This window comes from Synchiropus splendidus, chromosome 7 (assembly GCF_027744825.2).
Source record: "Synchiropus splendidus isolate RoL2022-P1 chromosome 7, RoL_Sspl_1.0, whole genome shotgun sequence".
In the NCBI taxonomy this organism is placed as follows: Eukaryota; Metazoa; Chordata; class Actinopteri; order Syngnathiformes; family Callionymidae; genus Synchiropus; species Synchiropus splendidus.
The window spans coordinates 4,184,595-4,200,919 of record NC_071340.1 but is presented as its reverse complement, the minus strand read 5'-3'; the positions used below and the strand labels follow the sequence as shown (position 1 = coordinate 4,200,919).

The following is a 16,325-nucleotide window of genomic DNA, read 5'->3' as shown; positions in this document are numbered from 1 at the left end:
TAATTTTATAACAAATTAAATAAAACTTTTCTGTTGTAATTAATTAATCGTAATAATGTTGTAATTACTTAATCATAATTAACTCGTTAAAGTCCCACCACTATTAATAATATACAGTACATTCTGAATTTCATTTTAGGTCCACCTACTTTATTTTGGCTGTCTTCCAGTGTTCCAATGTTGTTGACGGAAAAGCATCCGACGTCATTGAAGACAAAAAGGAAAAAGGTTAGTGTCACCCACTTATCTAGTGAAGTGCAAAGTGATGTCTTCTGAACCTCTGTCGGAATCATGACTGAATCATAAAACATCTATAGCCATAAAAAAACTATTTATATTATTTGCTGTTTAAGACCCTTCCCTAAAGCCGTCTTGTCTACTGGCTGCCCTTCTTGGTTAACGTTACGGTGTTGTATCACCAACCAATAATCAAGATGAGCAGAAGGAGCAGGTGACTCGCTACAAGGAAGCAAACCTCAGGGAAAACCCACTGGCCTGGTGGAAGGAGCACCAATATGAGTATCCACTCTTATCACAACTTGCTAAAAGATGCCTCTGTATCCGTGGCACAAGTGTCTCACAGAGAGGGTCTGCTGGAAACATCATCACTGCATCAGTTGTGGGAATCATGATATTTTACTTGATCATATTCATCAAGTATCTGCTATTGAAAAAACTGTTTTATAATGCTTTGTCTAATGAAAGAATCCAACAGATGCAGTGATCACGGGTAAGGTAACATCAATTTGATCCAGTATGAGAGGTGTGTATGATAAGCTTCGTTTGGGAAAGATGCATGGATGGAAGAGTGACTTATGAAAGGCAGGAACCACCTGGTACAAGGACCAAGGAGGAATCCAGGAGACATCCAACCCAGAACTGGTCCAAACAGCCTGAATTGAGCCTGAGTTTGTGGGGGAAAACATCTACCTTCCCCCAAGTGAAGGAATGTGGAAGACAAGGAACCTTTGGGACAGTGATGGGTGAGGAGGATGAATTAAGGAGCCAGGCAGAGATGGGACGAGCCAGTCAACCAGCAGAAGCAAGCCAATCAGAGGAGTGGATCGGATCATCTGTTTACAGCTATCCACCCAAAAAAGGCCAGAAAATGGGATCAGGAATGAGGCACCATGGCAACCAGGACCCCAAGAGATCAGCGGAGACTCCACCCCAAGATGAACTGAAATTTTTGGTAGTCATTCTCACGAGTAAACAAACATCCGGAAGATACATTAAAGGTGTATATTTCTACAAGTGCACTTCTACCTGAATGTGTAGCTCAAAATCTTTTCCTAAACAAACATCCTAAGACAGTCTAGAATTCATTCATAAGTAAGAGACAAGCAGGTTAACACTTAAACATTAGAAATGATCCTGCTAATTATAGTGGAGTCACAATTTAAGTCTAGATTAAGAAGTAGTGGATAAAAATAGTAAACATTTAAACAGTAAAAAATAGTAGTTATTAGATTTGCAGTAAATTATTTACTGTAGTAATCCTACATTCTGTTCTACCTAATCTACAAACCAAAACTACATTCCTAACTTGTAAGATCACATCCCGACAGAATTTGAGACAAACTTCTGTAAGTCCACTTCAACTGTCACATCTAATCCAGCTGTCACACCACCTCTCCCACTTGGCACATAGGCCCTGTTTAAATGCAAAAGCAAACAGGGCCAGGCCAGGTTCTCGCACATGGAATGGAAAACGGCCACAAGTGAAGGACCTGCACAATCTGCTCCGCAATAAGTGTGGAAGATGATGCAGGTTGATGGAATATAGTCCAGCTGCAGCACACATATGGTCATTATTAGTACTTGAAATGATGTTGTGGTTTCTCCTTGAATGTAAGGCTAATTATTCTGGTTTCTTGTCATTATTTTTCTGGAAATTTATATATATATATATATATATATATATATATATATATATATATATATATATATATATATATATATATATATACACGTCGCAGCTAGGATGATAACAACAACAACACACATCCAAAGAGGAATCCAAAGCAATCTCTTTGCTTTTGTTCAGGGAGGTTTTTCACTACACAATGGCCAGGGTTTTCACTACTCTGAATGTACTTGAAATTCTTATAAAATTGAAATTCTTATGCAAATATTTTCAAGCCATTAAAAGACCTTTTGTTTAAATAAGGTGATATAAATACTTGAATATAGCCACCATTGTGATTTATTGTGCCACTGTCAAATTGATGCAAAATAAACAACATTTTGTTGTTTAAATTTATGTATGGGCCCATCACTTGATTCAGTAATATACCAAATTCAATTGAAAAATGTGGCTTCTTTGTGGTAAATATTCTTATTAAACTTTTAAACAATTAAACTGCGATTAATTGAGACTAATCAATCACAAATTTGCTAATTAATTCTATTTTTTTTAATCGAATTTTATCTCACCAGTAGACCCTATATTGATTCCAAGCTCCTTAGTTACCATTTCTCAAAAAGTTGAGCTTAAACGCACTATGAAACCACAAAGGCAAGCTTATCATTTTTCACCGGAAACTTGCAAAATAAGCAGAGTTCTGGTTATCAAACACCATCAGCAACAGCATGGAACAAGACACATTGGTTTTACTTTTAGCACTTTCAGTTTGTGTGACTGTTATGAAAATATGGCTATAGCTACTCTTTGTTTGTTCTGCGTTTTCACTTTTGCTAGGGACTGATTTTAGATGAAGCATAAATTGTCATTTAAGTTATTTGTGAATAAAAGGAAGTCAATCATCTAAGTGTCAACAATTACAAACCCCAAGATGTACCTTCAAAACAAATGCATTTTATTTCCCTGAAACATCACACTCTTTAGTGGCTGTGGCGTTTCTAGTAGATAAACTGTACAGCCAGTTAACTAGGAACAAAATAACTATGTGCTTTTAACAGGGTTGCAACCTTATTTTCCACCAGGATGCTGAAGTATGGAACAATATAGAACAGAACATATTTTGGAAATGTTTATTTCAGTCCCTTCTACTTTGTAAATGTGTTACATGACAAGTTATAGGACATTTGCATTACTATTATATCACATGTCTACATAACTGTTACAGTGCTGGAACACATTCAGTCAATATCTCATTTGACATGATACAGGGAGTGAAAAGGAGCAGAGTGAAGAACAGTTCTTGTAACTTATTCCCACTGAACAATGGTTGCATGTCATGTGGTAATTTGTGTCTGTGTGAGGTCCTTCTGGTGTGTGTGTGTGTGTGTGTGTGTGTGTGTGTGTGTGTGTGTGTGTGTGTGTGTGTGTGTGTGTTTTATGTTGTCAGTAATTTTTGTGTTACAGCCAGTCTTTTTTGTTTGTTTGTGTGAGAGATTGTGCATTACAATCCAATTTGTGCTTGTGTGTGTCTGTATTGGTGTTGAGTAGTAACTTTATGAAGGCTCAAACTCAGTATTTCTCAGTCTAGGTCTGATCTTAATATCACAGCTGATGGTGAAGTAACTTTGCTCGCGCATTTGTTTAAATCACCCTCAAAATACAGATTCATGAAAACTAATAATATCAATTAATATGGAAACTAAAAGTAACTAAAAACATATTTATTTTTTTACCTTTAGTGAGACTACAATTTGTTCAAAAAGCATTAACGACTGAAGAAAATAGAATGTATCTACATTATTCGTCTGTCTTGGAACAGCACCAAGTGACGTTAAAATACTAAAATCTGTTTGTTAATAAGCTCAAAACTACGATCGTGAACCAAAATACACCAAACTCTCCACAACTGTCACACGGCAGTGTTAGCTGTCAAATGTCGCACAGCCGGAGAGCACGGTACGCCGTCCTGGTTTCGTTGTATTCGTGTATTCAAGTCCAATGCAGCGAGTGTGCCATGTCTTTATCAAATTTATTGTGATATGAAAAATTCTCATTGTGGAGATTGTGTTTGGTAGTATTGTCATGGCTGCGTAAGTTGGACCCAGGTGCAGTGAGTGCTGGTCGACAGAAAACTCCGAAACGAGAGTAAATTAAAGAATTTATTCAACAAAAGGCGAGTTTTAAGACAGACGAACAAGTACGGAGAACAGAAAGCGCCGGAGCCAGAACGCGGACCGGGAACTACACGTAGGGATTGGGGAAGAATCTGAAAACAGAAGAGAGGCGAATTAGAATCAGGCCTATAAAACGAGGAGAACACAAACACGCTCGGAGATAAGCTCACGAGGTCCAAATAACTTAAAGCGCTGCGTGGAGGAGAAAAAACTCAAACTCACACGAGGAATCAACTTCTATAAACGATAAATGAAAGAGGTGAGACTAAATGCCCACACGCGGGTCGACTATATGAATGGAGGGGAAAACAGAAAACGGAGCGAGGAAGAACGAGAACTAAGAAGGCGGCTGAAAAGGAAATCAAGCGCGCAGAGAAATTTAGAAAAGTCAGGGGAACGAAGCGAGAGAGTCTTGAAAGAGTTTACCATGTGGAAGCGAAACAGTCCTCTGGCGGCGCAGACTGGTGTTGAGGTGTTGAAATCCATGTGAGGCTTGATTGTCAAATGAACACCAGCTGCGCCACTTGTGAAGCTGGAAGAAAGGAAGGAAAAGGAAACACAGGAGCAACCGAGAGTAACAAAATAAAAGCATGGAACAATGCGGGGTGAACCGAGGTTAAAACAGACAAAGTAGTTACGGATATGACAGTACCCCCCCCTTAAGGAGGGCCTCATGGCGCTTTACCGGGTCTATCTGGGAAACTGGCATGGAACTCTGAAATCAGAGAGGGATCTAAGATGAGTGACCGAGGGATCCATGATCGTTCCTCTGGGCCGTAACCCTCCCAGTCAACCAAGTACTGGACCCCTCGGCCACGTCTTCTGCTGTTTAGGATCTTGTGAACCTTATATGCAGGGTGGTTGTCTATGGTGAAGGGAGGAGGAGGAGCTTCAGAGGCTGCATGGAGTGGGGACGAGGAGACTGGTTTTAGAAGTGAGACGTGGAACGTGGGATGGATCTGGAGAGAAGCTGGGAGTCTTAACCTTACAGCCGTGTCATTGATGAGCTTCTCAATCTTGAACGGACCGATGTATCTGGGTGAGAGCTTGCGAGACTCACCCGGAAGCTGTAAATCACGGGTCGAGAGCCAGACCATGTCGCCGGGATGGTAAGACGGAGCTGGGATCCGGTTTCGGTCTGCCAGTCTCTTGTTGCGTTCGGCGGTGTGAGATAGAGCTGTGCGGGCCCGGGACCAGGTCTCCCGGCAGCGACGCAAGTGCTGGGTAACAGATGGGACGGAGGTCTCAGCTTCCTGGGATGGAAAAAGAGGAGGCTGATAACCATAGGCAACCATAAAAGGAGACATGCCCGTAGAAGAAGAAGCCAGCGAGTTATGAGCGTATTCCACCCAGGGGAGATTGGAGGCCCAGGCGGAGGGATCTTGAGCAGAGACGCATCGGAGGGCGGACTCCAGGTCTTGGTTCGTTCTCTCCGTTTGTCCGTTGGTCTGGGGATGGTAGCCGGAGGACAGGCTGGGGGACGCTCCCAGGGCCTTAAGGAAGGCACGCCAGACCTGGGAGGAGAATTGTGGTCCTCTGTCAGAGACCACGTCGCAGGGGATTCCGTGGAGACGGAAAACGTGGAGGACCAAAAGGTTAGCAGTCTCGAGAGCTGAAGGCAACTTGGGTAGGGGAATGAAGTGTGCCATCTTGGAGAAACGATCCACCACCGTCATGACAGTTGTCATTCCTGCTGAAGGGGGGAGGCCAGTCACAAAATCCACTGCAATGTGGGACCAAGGGCGACCAGGAAGCGGCAGCGGTTTCAGAAGACCAGCAGGAGGACGGTGGGAGGACTTTGCTCGGTTGCAGGTCGTACAGGCCTTGCAGAAGTTCTTGATGTCTCGAGTCATGCCTGGCCACCAGAAACGTTGATTAATAAGACTTAAGGTGCGGAACGTACCAGGATGGCAGGCGAGTTTGGATGAGTGGCCCCAATGGAGGATCTGAGGTCTCGTGGGTACCGGGACGAACAGGCGATTTGGAGGACCGGGACTGGGAGCTGGATGGAGTTTCTGGTCCTCTAAGACAGCCTTCTCTACGTCCCAGCTGGCGGCTCGGATCACACAGGATGCGGGGAGGATGGTCTCTGTCTTGTCGGATGAAACAAATGGGTCGTGGAGACGAGAAAGTGCATCAGGCTTGACATTACGGCTTCCTGGACGATAAGAGATGGAGAAGTTGAATCGTCCAAGAAACAGGGCCCACCGGGCCTGACGGGAGTTGAGGCGTTTAGCGGTCTGCAGGTAAATGAGGTTTTTGTGGTCCGTAAGCACCAAGAAGGGAGTTTCAGTGCCCTCAAGCCAGTGCCTCCATTCTTGCAACGCAGCCACCATTGCCAGTAACTCGCGGTTCCCAACGTCGTAGTTTTGTTCTGCAGGGGTCAGTCTCCTTGAAAAATAAGCACACGGGTGTACCTTCTGGTCGTGAGGGTCCCTCTGGGAGAGCACCGCGCCCAGCCCTGAATCTGAGGCGTCCACCTCGACGATGAATTGGCATCTGGGATCCGGGTGGCGTAGGATGGGAGCGGAAGAGAATAGAGTTCGGAGTCTTTCAAAAGCTTGTTCAGCTTCAGGGCTCCAGCTGAACTCCTTTTTGGAGGAGGTGAGAGAAGTTAGAGGCGCGGCAACCTTACTGTAGTTGCGGATGAACCGTCTGTAGAAGTTGGCGAACCCAAGGAATTGCTGGAGCTGTTTGCGGTTGGTGGGAGTCTTCCAGTTGACAACAGTCTCAATCTTGGCTGGGTCGGGGATGAGACGTCCCTCCGCTAAGATGAAGCCCAGGAAGCTGACCTGTTTCACGTGAAACTCACACTTCTCAGCCTTGCAATACAGTTTGTTCTCCAGCAGCCTCTGAAGTACAAGACGAACGTGTTCCTGATGTTCCTCCTCCCCCTTCGAGAAGATCAAGATATCATCCAGATAAACATAGACAAAATGGTTAATCATGTCTCTTAGTACGTCATTAACCAATGCCTGAAAGACGGCTGGTGCATTAGTTAACCCAAAAGGCATGACCCGGTATTCGAAGTGTCCCAGGGGTGTTTTAAAAGCAGTCTTCCACTCGTCTCCCTCACGGATCCGAACCAAGTGGTAAGCATTTCTAAGATCAAGTTTGGAAAAGATGGTAGCTTGGTTCAGAGGTTCAAAGGCAGGGTCAATTAGAGGGAGAGGATACTGATTTCTGATTGTAATCAGATTTAAGCCACGATAATCTATACAGGGGCGCAGGGTTTTGTCTTTCTTGCTAACAAAAAAGAATCCAGCCCCCAGAGGAGAGGAGGAGGGACGGATCAGGCCCGCCGCCAGAGACTCGTTGATGTAGCTTTCTAAAGACTCCCTTTCAGGCCGGGAGACATTATAAAGTCTACTTGAGGGTAGAGGAGCCTCGGGGATTAGGTCGATGGCGCAATCGTAGGGGCGATGCGGGGGAAGGGACAGGGCCTGATCTTTACTAAAAACTTGTTCTAAATCGTGGTAGCAGGATGGAACACGAGAAAGGTCGGGAGGAGATTGAGGACGAGGAAGAGTATAGACAGTGGAAGCAGATCGAAGACAGTGAGCGTGACAGTGAGTGCTCCAACCTGTGACCTTGGAAGAAGTCCAGTCGATGTGAGGATTGTGAAGGGACAACCAGGGGAAACCAAGGACCAGTGGAGACGAGGAGGATGGAAGGACCAGGAACGAAATTACTTCAGTGTGATTTCCAGATATGGTGAGGGTTAAAGGTGCGGTGCGGTGAGTGACACGAGGGAGGGAACTGCCGTCAATTGCTGACAGGGAGCGAGGAGTGTCCAGTCTGGTGAGAGAGAGAGACAGAGACTCAGCAAAAGCAGCATCGATAAAGTTGTCATCAGCACCTGAGTCAATAAAGGCTTCTACAGGAGAATATTTGTTATTTTCCCGCAGGGACGCGGCGAAAATAATTCTGTTGACTGTGGTGGTGGCAGGAGTACTAACCTTCTTGTTGGAGACGAGGGGAAGACGAGGGCCCCTGGGACGGGTTGGACAGGAACGGATAGTGTGGCCCGGTTGACCACAGTACAGACATAAACCGCGAGATATCCGGTGTTGACGTTCCTCAGGTGTTAGTCTCGTCCTCCCCACCTGCATGGGTTCATGAAGGTCTAACAGAGACTCGGACTGGGAAGGTGGTTCAGGTGGTGAGAACGGGACTGGAGGAACCGTGTGAGTGGGTCGTCTCCGCTGGGTGTGCTCTCTTATGCGGTTGTCAATTCTGATGGAAAGAAGGATTAACTCTTCCAGGGAATTGGGCTCGTCGCGTATGGAAAGCTGGTCCTGGATACAATTAGAAAGACCATTATAAAACGCGGACATGAGAGCCGGTTCGTTCCAGCCAGCCTCAGCGGCTGCTATGCGGAAACGAATTGAGTATTCCGAGACAGACTCGCTTGGCGAGTTCTGAACCATGGAAATGAGTCGCTGAGAAGCTCCAGGTCCGCTCTTAAATGGAGCGTCGAAGACCCGTCTCATCTCTAAGGAGAAACTCTTGAAATTGTTAAGGATGGGAGAGTCTGACTCCCATAAGGAGACTGCCCACTGACTGGCCTTGTCACGCAGGAGGTTAATGCAATAAGCGACCTTGGCTCTCTCCGTCCTAAAATGGGACGGTTGGGAATCAAAAACTAGAGAGCATTGAATAAAAAAATTCTTGCAGAACCCTGGCTTACCAGCATAGACCTCCGGCGTGGGGATGTTTGGTTCGCGTCCGCTGGTATCAGGGTGTGCTGAGTCAGCTGCAGAAATTGCTGCTGACACCGGCGTGGAGGCGCCCGAGTCAGCTGGGGAGACAGACAAACGATCGAGCACCGAAGTAATGTTCTGCAGCTGCTCCAGGACGCTCTGAGTCGCTCTTTCAAGAGTCGAGATTCTCGAGCCCTGAATGCCTACAGCTTTCTGCAGACTAGCAACCACTGCTGGGTCGGGGGCGTGGCCAGAGGATTCTGTCATGGCTGCGTAAGTTGGACCCAGGTGCAGTGAGTGCTGGTCGACAGAAAACTCCGAAACGAGAGTAAATTAAAGAATTTATTCAACAAAAGGCGAGTTTTAAGACAGACGAACAAGTACGGAGAACAGAAAGCGCCGGAGCCAGAACGCGGACCGGGAACTACACGTAGGGATTGGGGAAGAATCTGAAAACAGAAGAGAGGCGAATTAGAATCAGGCCTATAAAACGAGGAGAACACAAACACGCTCGGAGATAAGCTCACGAGGTCCAAATAACTTAAAGCGCTGCGTGGAGGAGAAAAAACTCAAACTCACACGAGGAATCAACTTCTATAAACGATAAATGAAAGAGGTGAGACTAAATGCCCACACGCGGGTCGACTATATGAATGGAGGGGAAAACAGAAAACGGAGCGAGGAAGAACGAGAACTAAGAAGGCGGCTGAAAAGGAAATCAAGCGCGCAGAGAAATTTAGAAAAGTCAGGGGAACGAAGCGAGAGAGTCTTGAAAGAGTTTACCATGTGGAAGCGAAACAGTCCTCTGGCGGCGCAGACTGGTGTTGAGGTGTTGAAATCCATGTGAGGCTTGATTGTCAAATGAACACCAGCTGCGCCACTTGTGAAGCTGGAAGAAAGGAAGGAAAAGGAAACACAGGAGCAACCGAGAGTAACAAAATAAAAGCATGGAACAATGCGGGGTGAACCGAGGTTAAAACAGACAAAGTAGTTACGGATATGACAAGTATATTGTGAATGATATGATAACGTCCATCCCCAGCATCATATACTTAAAAGTTTGATCTTGAAATAGTACACTAACTAATAGAGTAGTGGTAGAGTACAAAATAGTGGAGTATAAAACTGTTACTCTAAACAGTAGAGTAACTGTTATGGACTGGGGAGTGGCTAGAATAACTTCTGGGTGTTGGATTCCGAAACGCCAGACATTACACATTCCATATATCTTCAGAAAGTGTCAAATCATAATAGCAGACTTATGAGATATATTCGTCAACGAACTATGATCTAATCATATCCCCATGAAGAATGAGGTGATGTGTCCATACTTGGTAGATTGGAAAAAAATATTCTTTAGGAATTTGTCATCATCCTAGTTTGGTGCATAAATATTTGCCACAAGGACAGATATATTCCTGTTAGTATCACATATCGACCCGCAGGTTCTGTATCCACTTTACTCATTATAACAGGGCACATTCTTATTAATACGTTTAGCAGTACCCTGTGATTTTGAGTTGAAATGTAAGTGATGTGCCTGGCCAATCCAGCTTGCATTTATTCATTCATTGATTAAGTTGAAGTTGCTGGTAGAATATTGGCTTTAGTACAAGCCATTGCTTGGATAATAAAGTCCGTAGCAGCTGCTTCACTTCATTGTCTTGTGCAAAACTCTGTGGGTAGTCCGGGAAGATGGAAAGAGTGGAGCCTTGATAGTTTGGTTGAGGATGTGATCTCCTTCTCCATCACAACCATTTTTGTGTGTAGTGATAATTGATTGAATAATTGGAACAAGACATGACACCCTGTTCCATTTCTGGCAACGTTGTTTTCATTGCCTCTAATTCAGAGCGAATAGATGAGGCAGTACTAGCCACCTCCGCCCACGCAGCCTGCAACTCCACTTTAATTACATCAAACTCTGCAGTAAGCACCAACTTGAATTCCGTCCTGATAAGCCAAGAAATATCTGCTTTTAGGGCTGCCAAAACTTCAGTTTTCATGACATGACATCTTCAATGCATCCTTGGAGTCCGGTCATGTTCCAGCCAGCATTAAATCCTCCACTATCATTCAAGTTCCAAAGAAACCAAGGATCACAGGAGTGAATGATTACATTCCAGTGGCAATTGTGTCTGTGGTCATGAAGTTCTTTCAGGGCCTGGTTTTATCTGACCGGAACTCCATCACTGCTACGCTCCTGGACTCAATGCAGTTTGCCAACAGAGCCAACAGATCTGTAGATGATGTCGTTAACCAGGCCCTTAATTTCGTTCTGGAGCTCCTGGACTCCTCAGGAACTGTAGTGAGAGTTGTAGGCGGAGCTGTGACATGACACAGCAGGCACCGGCACAAGCACGGGGAAAGAAATTCATGGAGAGTAGACATTGCCCACGGTGCAATAGAGGCCATAGTAAAAATGAGCAGTGTCCCGCTTATAATAAGCTCAAGTAAGAAAACAAGTAACATCATGCGACTTCTGTGTCAATGACAAGCCAAGGCAGAGACGTGAGTCGCTGTTGACAACTCCCTTACCTGAGGGTCCATGGCAGAGAGTCAGAGCTGACTTATGTGAGCTGCTTCCTGACCAGAGTGTCCGGGTGAGACATGATGGGGAGAAGGAGTGGACAACACCGCCAGAGTTGTCAGTCAGTCAAAGGAGCCAAGATCATGTGTTGTGGCGATGGATAACCGCGTAGTTAGTCACAATCGGCGTCATCTCCAGGCAGTTCCAGAGGTGATTGATCCAATGGAGCAACAAGAAGTTATCCCCGTAACACAGCCTGAGACAAGTCCACCGGTTGCAGCAAATAATTCTATGGAGCCGGCATCTTCATCTGCATCTTCAGGTTCTGCCCCGGAGTTTCCTCCTCTGCCTGCAACTCCGCAGAGGCCCTCATCACAAGGTTGTGAGATAAAACTACTGTCCAGGTACAGAAATGAACACTTGATTGTATATTTGGTTGCACAAGTTCGGGTTGTGGAAAAAAAAAAACGAAAAGGGCAGAATAATCCCTTTCAGACTACCCCGATGATGTCTGATGTTCGTAGAATATGAACAGTAGAACAGAAGGAAAAGCACTATTGTTTAGTTGATGAGCACTTGTCTGAACTATTTGAGTGTTTTGTGAGGAGTATATTCCCCTTCCATTTCACATACACATCTTCAGTCTGAACGTTTAAGTTGGTTATGTTTTCCTAAAAGGAGAAGCTGTAGTGAGAGTTGTATTATCTCCTGAGGTGGTCGCAGGAGTGACTACCGATGTGTGTGTCAGTACATAGAGGCCGGGGCGGGTTTCCATTAGAGTAATCCACGTGTGCTACCTGTCAGCTGTTGTGACTCTAATAAATCGTAGAATCCAACACAGCTTGTGTCTTCTCATGACAGAAACCCTATGCCAGGATCCTGTTTGGGGACTTCATCTCTGCTTTCAACACGATTCTCCCAGCTCTGCTTCAAGAGAAGCTTCATCAGCTCAATGTGCCTGACTCCCTCTGCAGGTGGATTACGGACTTCCTGACTGGCCAAAGCCAGTTTGTGTCTCCTCAGAGCTGCGTACTCTCTCCATGCCTCTTTTCCCTGTCCACCAACTGTTGCACTTCCAGCCACTCGTCCGTGAAGCTGATCAAGTTTGTGGATGACACCTCCATCATCGGGCTCAGCAGGTCTGATCAGAGCTGATCCTTCTCTCTCTAGGTTTGTATTGTTTGTCCCTCTTTCCTCTGGCTACGATCGATCCAGACCAGAACCTCCCATCACAGGAACAGCTTTTTCCCTTGTTTGTGGGTTATTTAGATTATTAGTTACTGCTACTAATATTGTTTATTTTCATTTTTTATTATGTTTTGTCAATTATTGCTTGTTGTTGAACCTACAATATTAATTACAATTTAAAAAGGAGTGAGTCTACAGCATTCAGCACTCAGCAACAGACTTTGGTGTTGTTGTCTGTGGTTGTTACATTTCAAACAATTTCAACTAATTTACATTTCCATCTGTCTTTAAACCACAGGACTGGTACGCTTCTAAATGAAGAAAACATGATCATTATGTAATCCTAACCCATGCAGAGTTTCCGTCTTTACACCACTCCCTCTGTGCATATAAATGTTTGAGACAGGAAGAGTTTCGAGGTCAGTCTTCAACTCAGTGAGTAGACCATGTTCGTTGCTCTTCTCTGCTTCATCATCACCTTCGATATCAAGCCTGGTGAGTATAGCTGAGTGCATTTTTTTGTCCATCTATATAACAGATTTTCATGCTGAGCCATCACTCTTGTCTAAGGTCATGGGGCTGACATCATTGGGGGGACAGAGGTTCAACCTCACTCTCTTCCCTTCATGGCTTTTGTGAAATCGCAGAAACATTTCTGCGGGGGAATTCTGATCAACTCGCAATGGGTTCTGACTGCTGCACACTGTTCTATGCCTGAAAAGTAGGCACTGCACATACGTCTTGATAAAATGACCAGAAGAATACACAAATAGCTTTAATATGCATGTTTTTTTTTCTTTGTTTATGTTTCTTGTCTGGTAGAATTGAAAAAGTGACTGTCGGGCTTCACTCTATCAAAAGAGGGGAGGATGAGAATCACAAGCAGGAGAGAGGAGTGAACCGGCAGGTGATCCATCCCGGTTACAACAATGAAATGTTTGACAATGACCTCATGTTGCTGGAGGTGAGTGCATCATAGTTGTCCTTCAGTGGAACATTTGGGTAGCAACTTGAATCTTTTGCGTACAGAAAATAACAGTACTAAATAAAAAACCTTGCAAGCGCTGCAACGGTGCTGATCTCTTCTCACCTACACAGCACAAGATGCTGCCACACACACAAACACATACACACACATAGATTTCTCACACTATCTATGTGGGGACCTCTCATTACCATAATGCTTTCCCCAGCCCCACACCCAAATCCTAACCATCCAAATTAAATGGCTCACCTTAACTGGGACACTGGACCAAACTTAAACTTATAATCACGCAAAAACGCCCCCACAAATACACAAGGGCCCCACAAGGCTTTTCCCCAAATTAGTCCTAAGTAGGAATGATATCCTACTAAAACACTCACACACATGCTGCTGTGCAGCCTCGTACTTCTCACTCTCACCATCTCTAACTCACCAGGCAGGATCAAGTCTGCGGCCAAAACCCAACTCACTTGCGTTCACGTCAGACTTTTGAGTTGATCGCACTTTGTTTCAAGAGTCGAGAGTGCGGAGTGTGAAAAGCCCCTACGGCTTCGGATGGCGACTGCTTTGAGCTCTTTATTGTTGATTGTTCTGTTGTCTTTCAGCTTGAAAATCCAGTGGTTGAGACAGAGACAGTGAAGTGGCTCACTTTAGGGAAAGGTGGCGAGTATCCTGAAACCGGTATGAAGTGTCTGGTTGCAGGATGGGGAATTACCAACTACACCCTTCAGACACGGACCAACGTGCTGTTGTCGGCCACTGTAACCGTGATTGACAGGCAGACGTGCAACTCTCCGATGTATTACGACCATGACCCAGTTATCACCACAGGCATGATTTGTGCTGGTGCTACTGGAGATGACCACAGTGACACTTGCGCTGTGTGTAATTTCACACCTTTTTTTAAAATGTTGTTTGCTCATCATCAATGTCACCATGACAATCATTTGTTTCCCTTAGGGTGACTCCGGTGGGCCGTTGCTGTGTGACAATTCTCTGGTTGGTGTCACTTCTTTCGGGTTTGACTGCGGCGTCCCTGACAAGCCGGGCGTGTATGCTTACATCTCCAAGGATCGACTCGAATGGATCCGGCAAACAGTTGAAAATTAAGATCGAGTTCAATAAATTAACTTCTCGCGTCATTCTTGTTGAATGAATTGACTATATAACATATAGTTAATGAACAACAATTCATTTGTCCCTTTATTAAATGCATCCGACTTCAAAAATATTTCAATCATTTAACATCTACGTTTTGCCAAATATGTGCACTGGGCTGGACATCAACTTGCAGTGAAAAATTGTCCATATTCAGTTGAAGTTGGGATATATATTTGGTCTATTTATTTTTCACTGTGCTATTTTGGATAGTTTGGCCTGAACTCAATGAGTAGCATTGCAAATCGCAACCTCCCTCTGTCTCAGCATGGTTCAAAACACTTCAGGATCAGGATTTAAGTGGATTTGATGTTTGTTTCTGCTTTTGAACTTGTGTTCAGTTTAAGTCTTTATGATCCACCAACATGGGTCCAATATATAGAATGAGTTACAACAGCTAGATAGTTATATTGTATTGACATCCTCCATAATGTTTCTAAAAGATTTAGAAGTTCTTTCTGTAAATGAATCAAATATTATGCAGTTATATATCTATCTACATTTTTCTGTCTTCTTGATTCAGTTGATCTTGTTTCTTGAACTACATTGTTTCTCTTTATTTTTTTCTCTATACAATATAATATTTTTTGCCTCCTTTTTAAAATGTGTCCGCCGTGTCCAAAACTGTCTTAATAATCCTCATCCTTTAAAATCCATAAAAATCCATCACACCAATCCTGTTGTTTAAATTAACACAATCTTCAATGAACGATCAACTATTTAACTATTCCATTCATAAGATCGTTATTTGTAATTTCCAAATCTATCATGCTTTGCTTGGTAATATTTTGTTCTTTTCTGTTCATGACTTTTTTTTTATATCACTGTTTATATCAGTTAAATCATTGTTATTCATTAAAATAATTTCGAACTTATTCGTATCAGTTATGTTTCGGTTTTGTGTGGCTTTATTTCCTGTGAGCTGTTTCCTCATCCTTCTTTACGTTCTTTACGTGTTTGTATTCTCTCCACGTCCCTTCCTCATGTTTATTTTTTTTGGATATATTCCACCCGACGCCAGCTACGTTTGCCAGATGGTAGATTTCGACTCTCCACTCAGGTACCTCTTTCAAGACTTCCACGATCTCGCTTTAAACCCTCGAACTTTCTAAATTCCTCCCACGCTGAATCCCTATTCTGTTGCAGCCCTTTGTTCTCTCGTTCTTCCTCGCTACTCCTTTGTTTGCTTTCCAATCAACTATTCAACGCGTGTGAGCAGTTTTAGGTCTCACTTTTTCGTTTTATCCGATTAGTTACCCCTCGTGTGTGCGAGTGTGAATAGCCACCGCCACCGAGCGCTTTCAGTTCATTGTCACCTCGTCGAGCTCCAGATTCTTCCCCGTTCCCTGTGTGTTCTTCCTAGTACGCGGTCATGAACCACTCAGAGACATGTCACGAAAGCCTAGGACATTTTTAATGGCTTCAACTGAATATCTCTTTTTCTTCTGCCCACCCCACACATTTCCTGGTTCTAAAGTCTTTCTCCTTATTGTGCTCTGTCCTCGAATATTTTCTAATGGATATTGGAACCATGTTCCGGCACAAAAGAAAAGCCCATGTTCTAGCCATCCAGCAGGTACAAAATAATTATATAAATTAGGGCCTCATCCAAGAGACACAGACACAATCACAAACTTTTCTACTTTTTGCAAGCTACTTATAAATGACCGAGTCACAATGTCACGATCTGCTTTTATTTTGGTTTCATATTGTCGTACATTTC

General features: G+C 44.1%; 1 protein-coding gene across 1 annotated transcript; it reads left to right on the top strand.

Annotated features, from left to right (window-relative positions):
* The first annotated feature begins 12,870 nt into the window (after positions 1–12,870).
* Positions 12,871–15,468, top strand: LOC128762604 (granzyme A-like). Its single transcript, XM_053870952.1, has 5 exons — positions 12,871–12,954; positions 13,030–13,180; positions 13,282–13,423; positions 14,050–14,325; positions 14,405–15,468. Exons 1-5 carry the CDS (start codon positions 12,906–12,908, stop codon positions 14,552–14,554), a joined length of 768 nt encoding a protein of 255 aa, XP_053726927.1. The 5' UTR covers positions 12,871–12,905; the 3' UTR covers positions 14,555–15,468.
* The last annotated feature ends 857 nt before the right edge of the window (positions 15,469–16,325 follow it).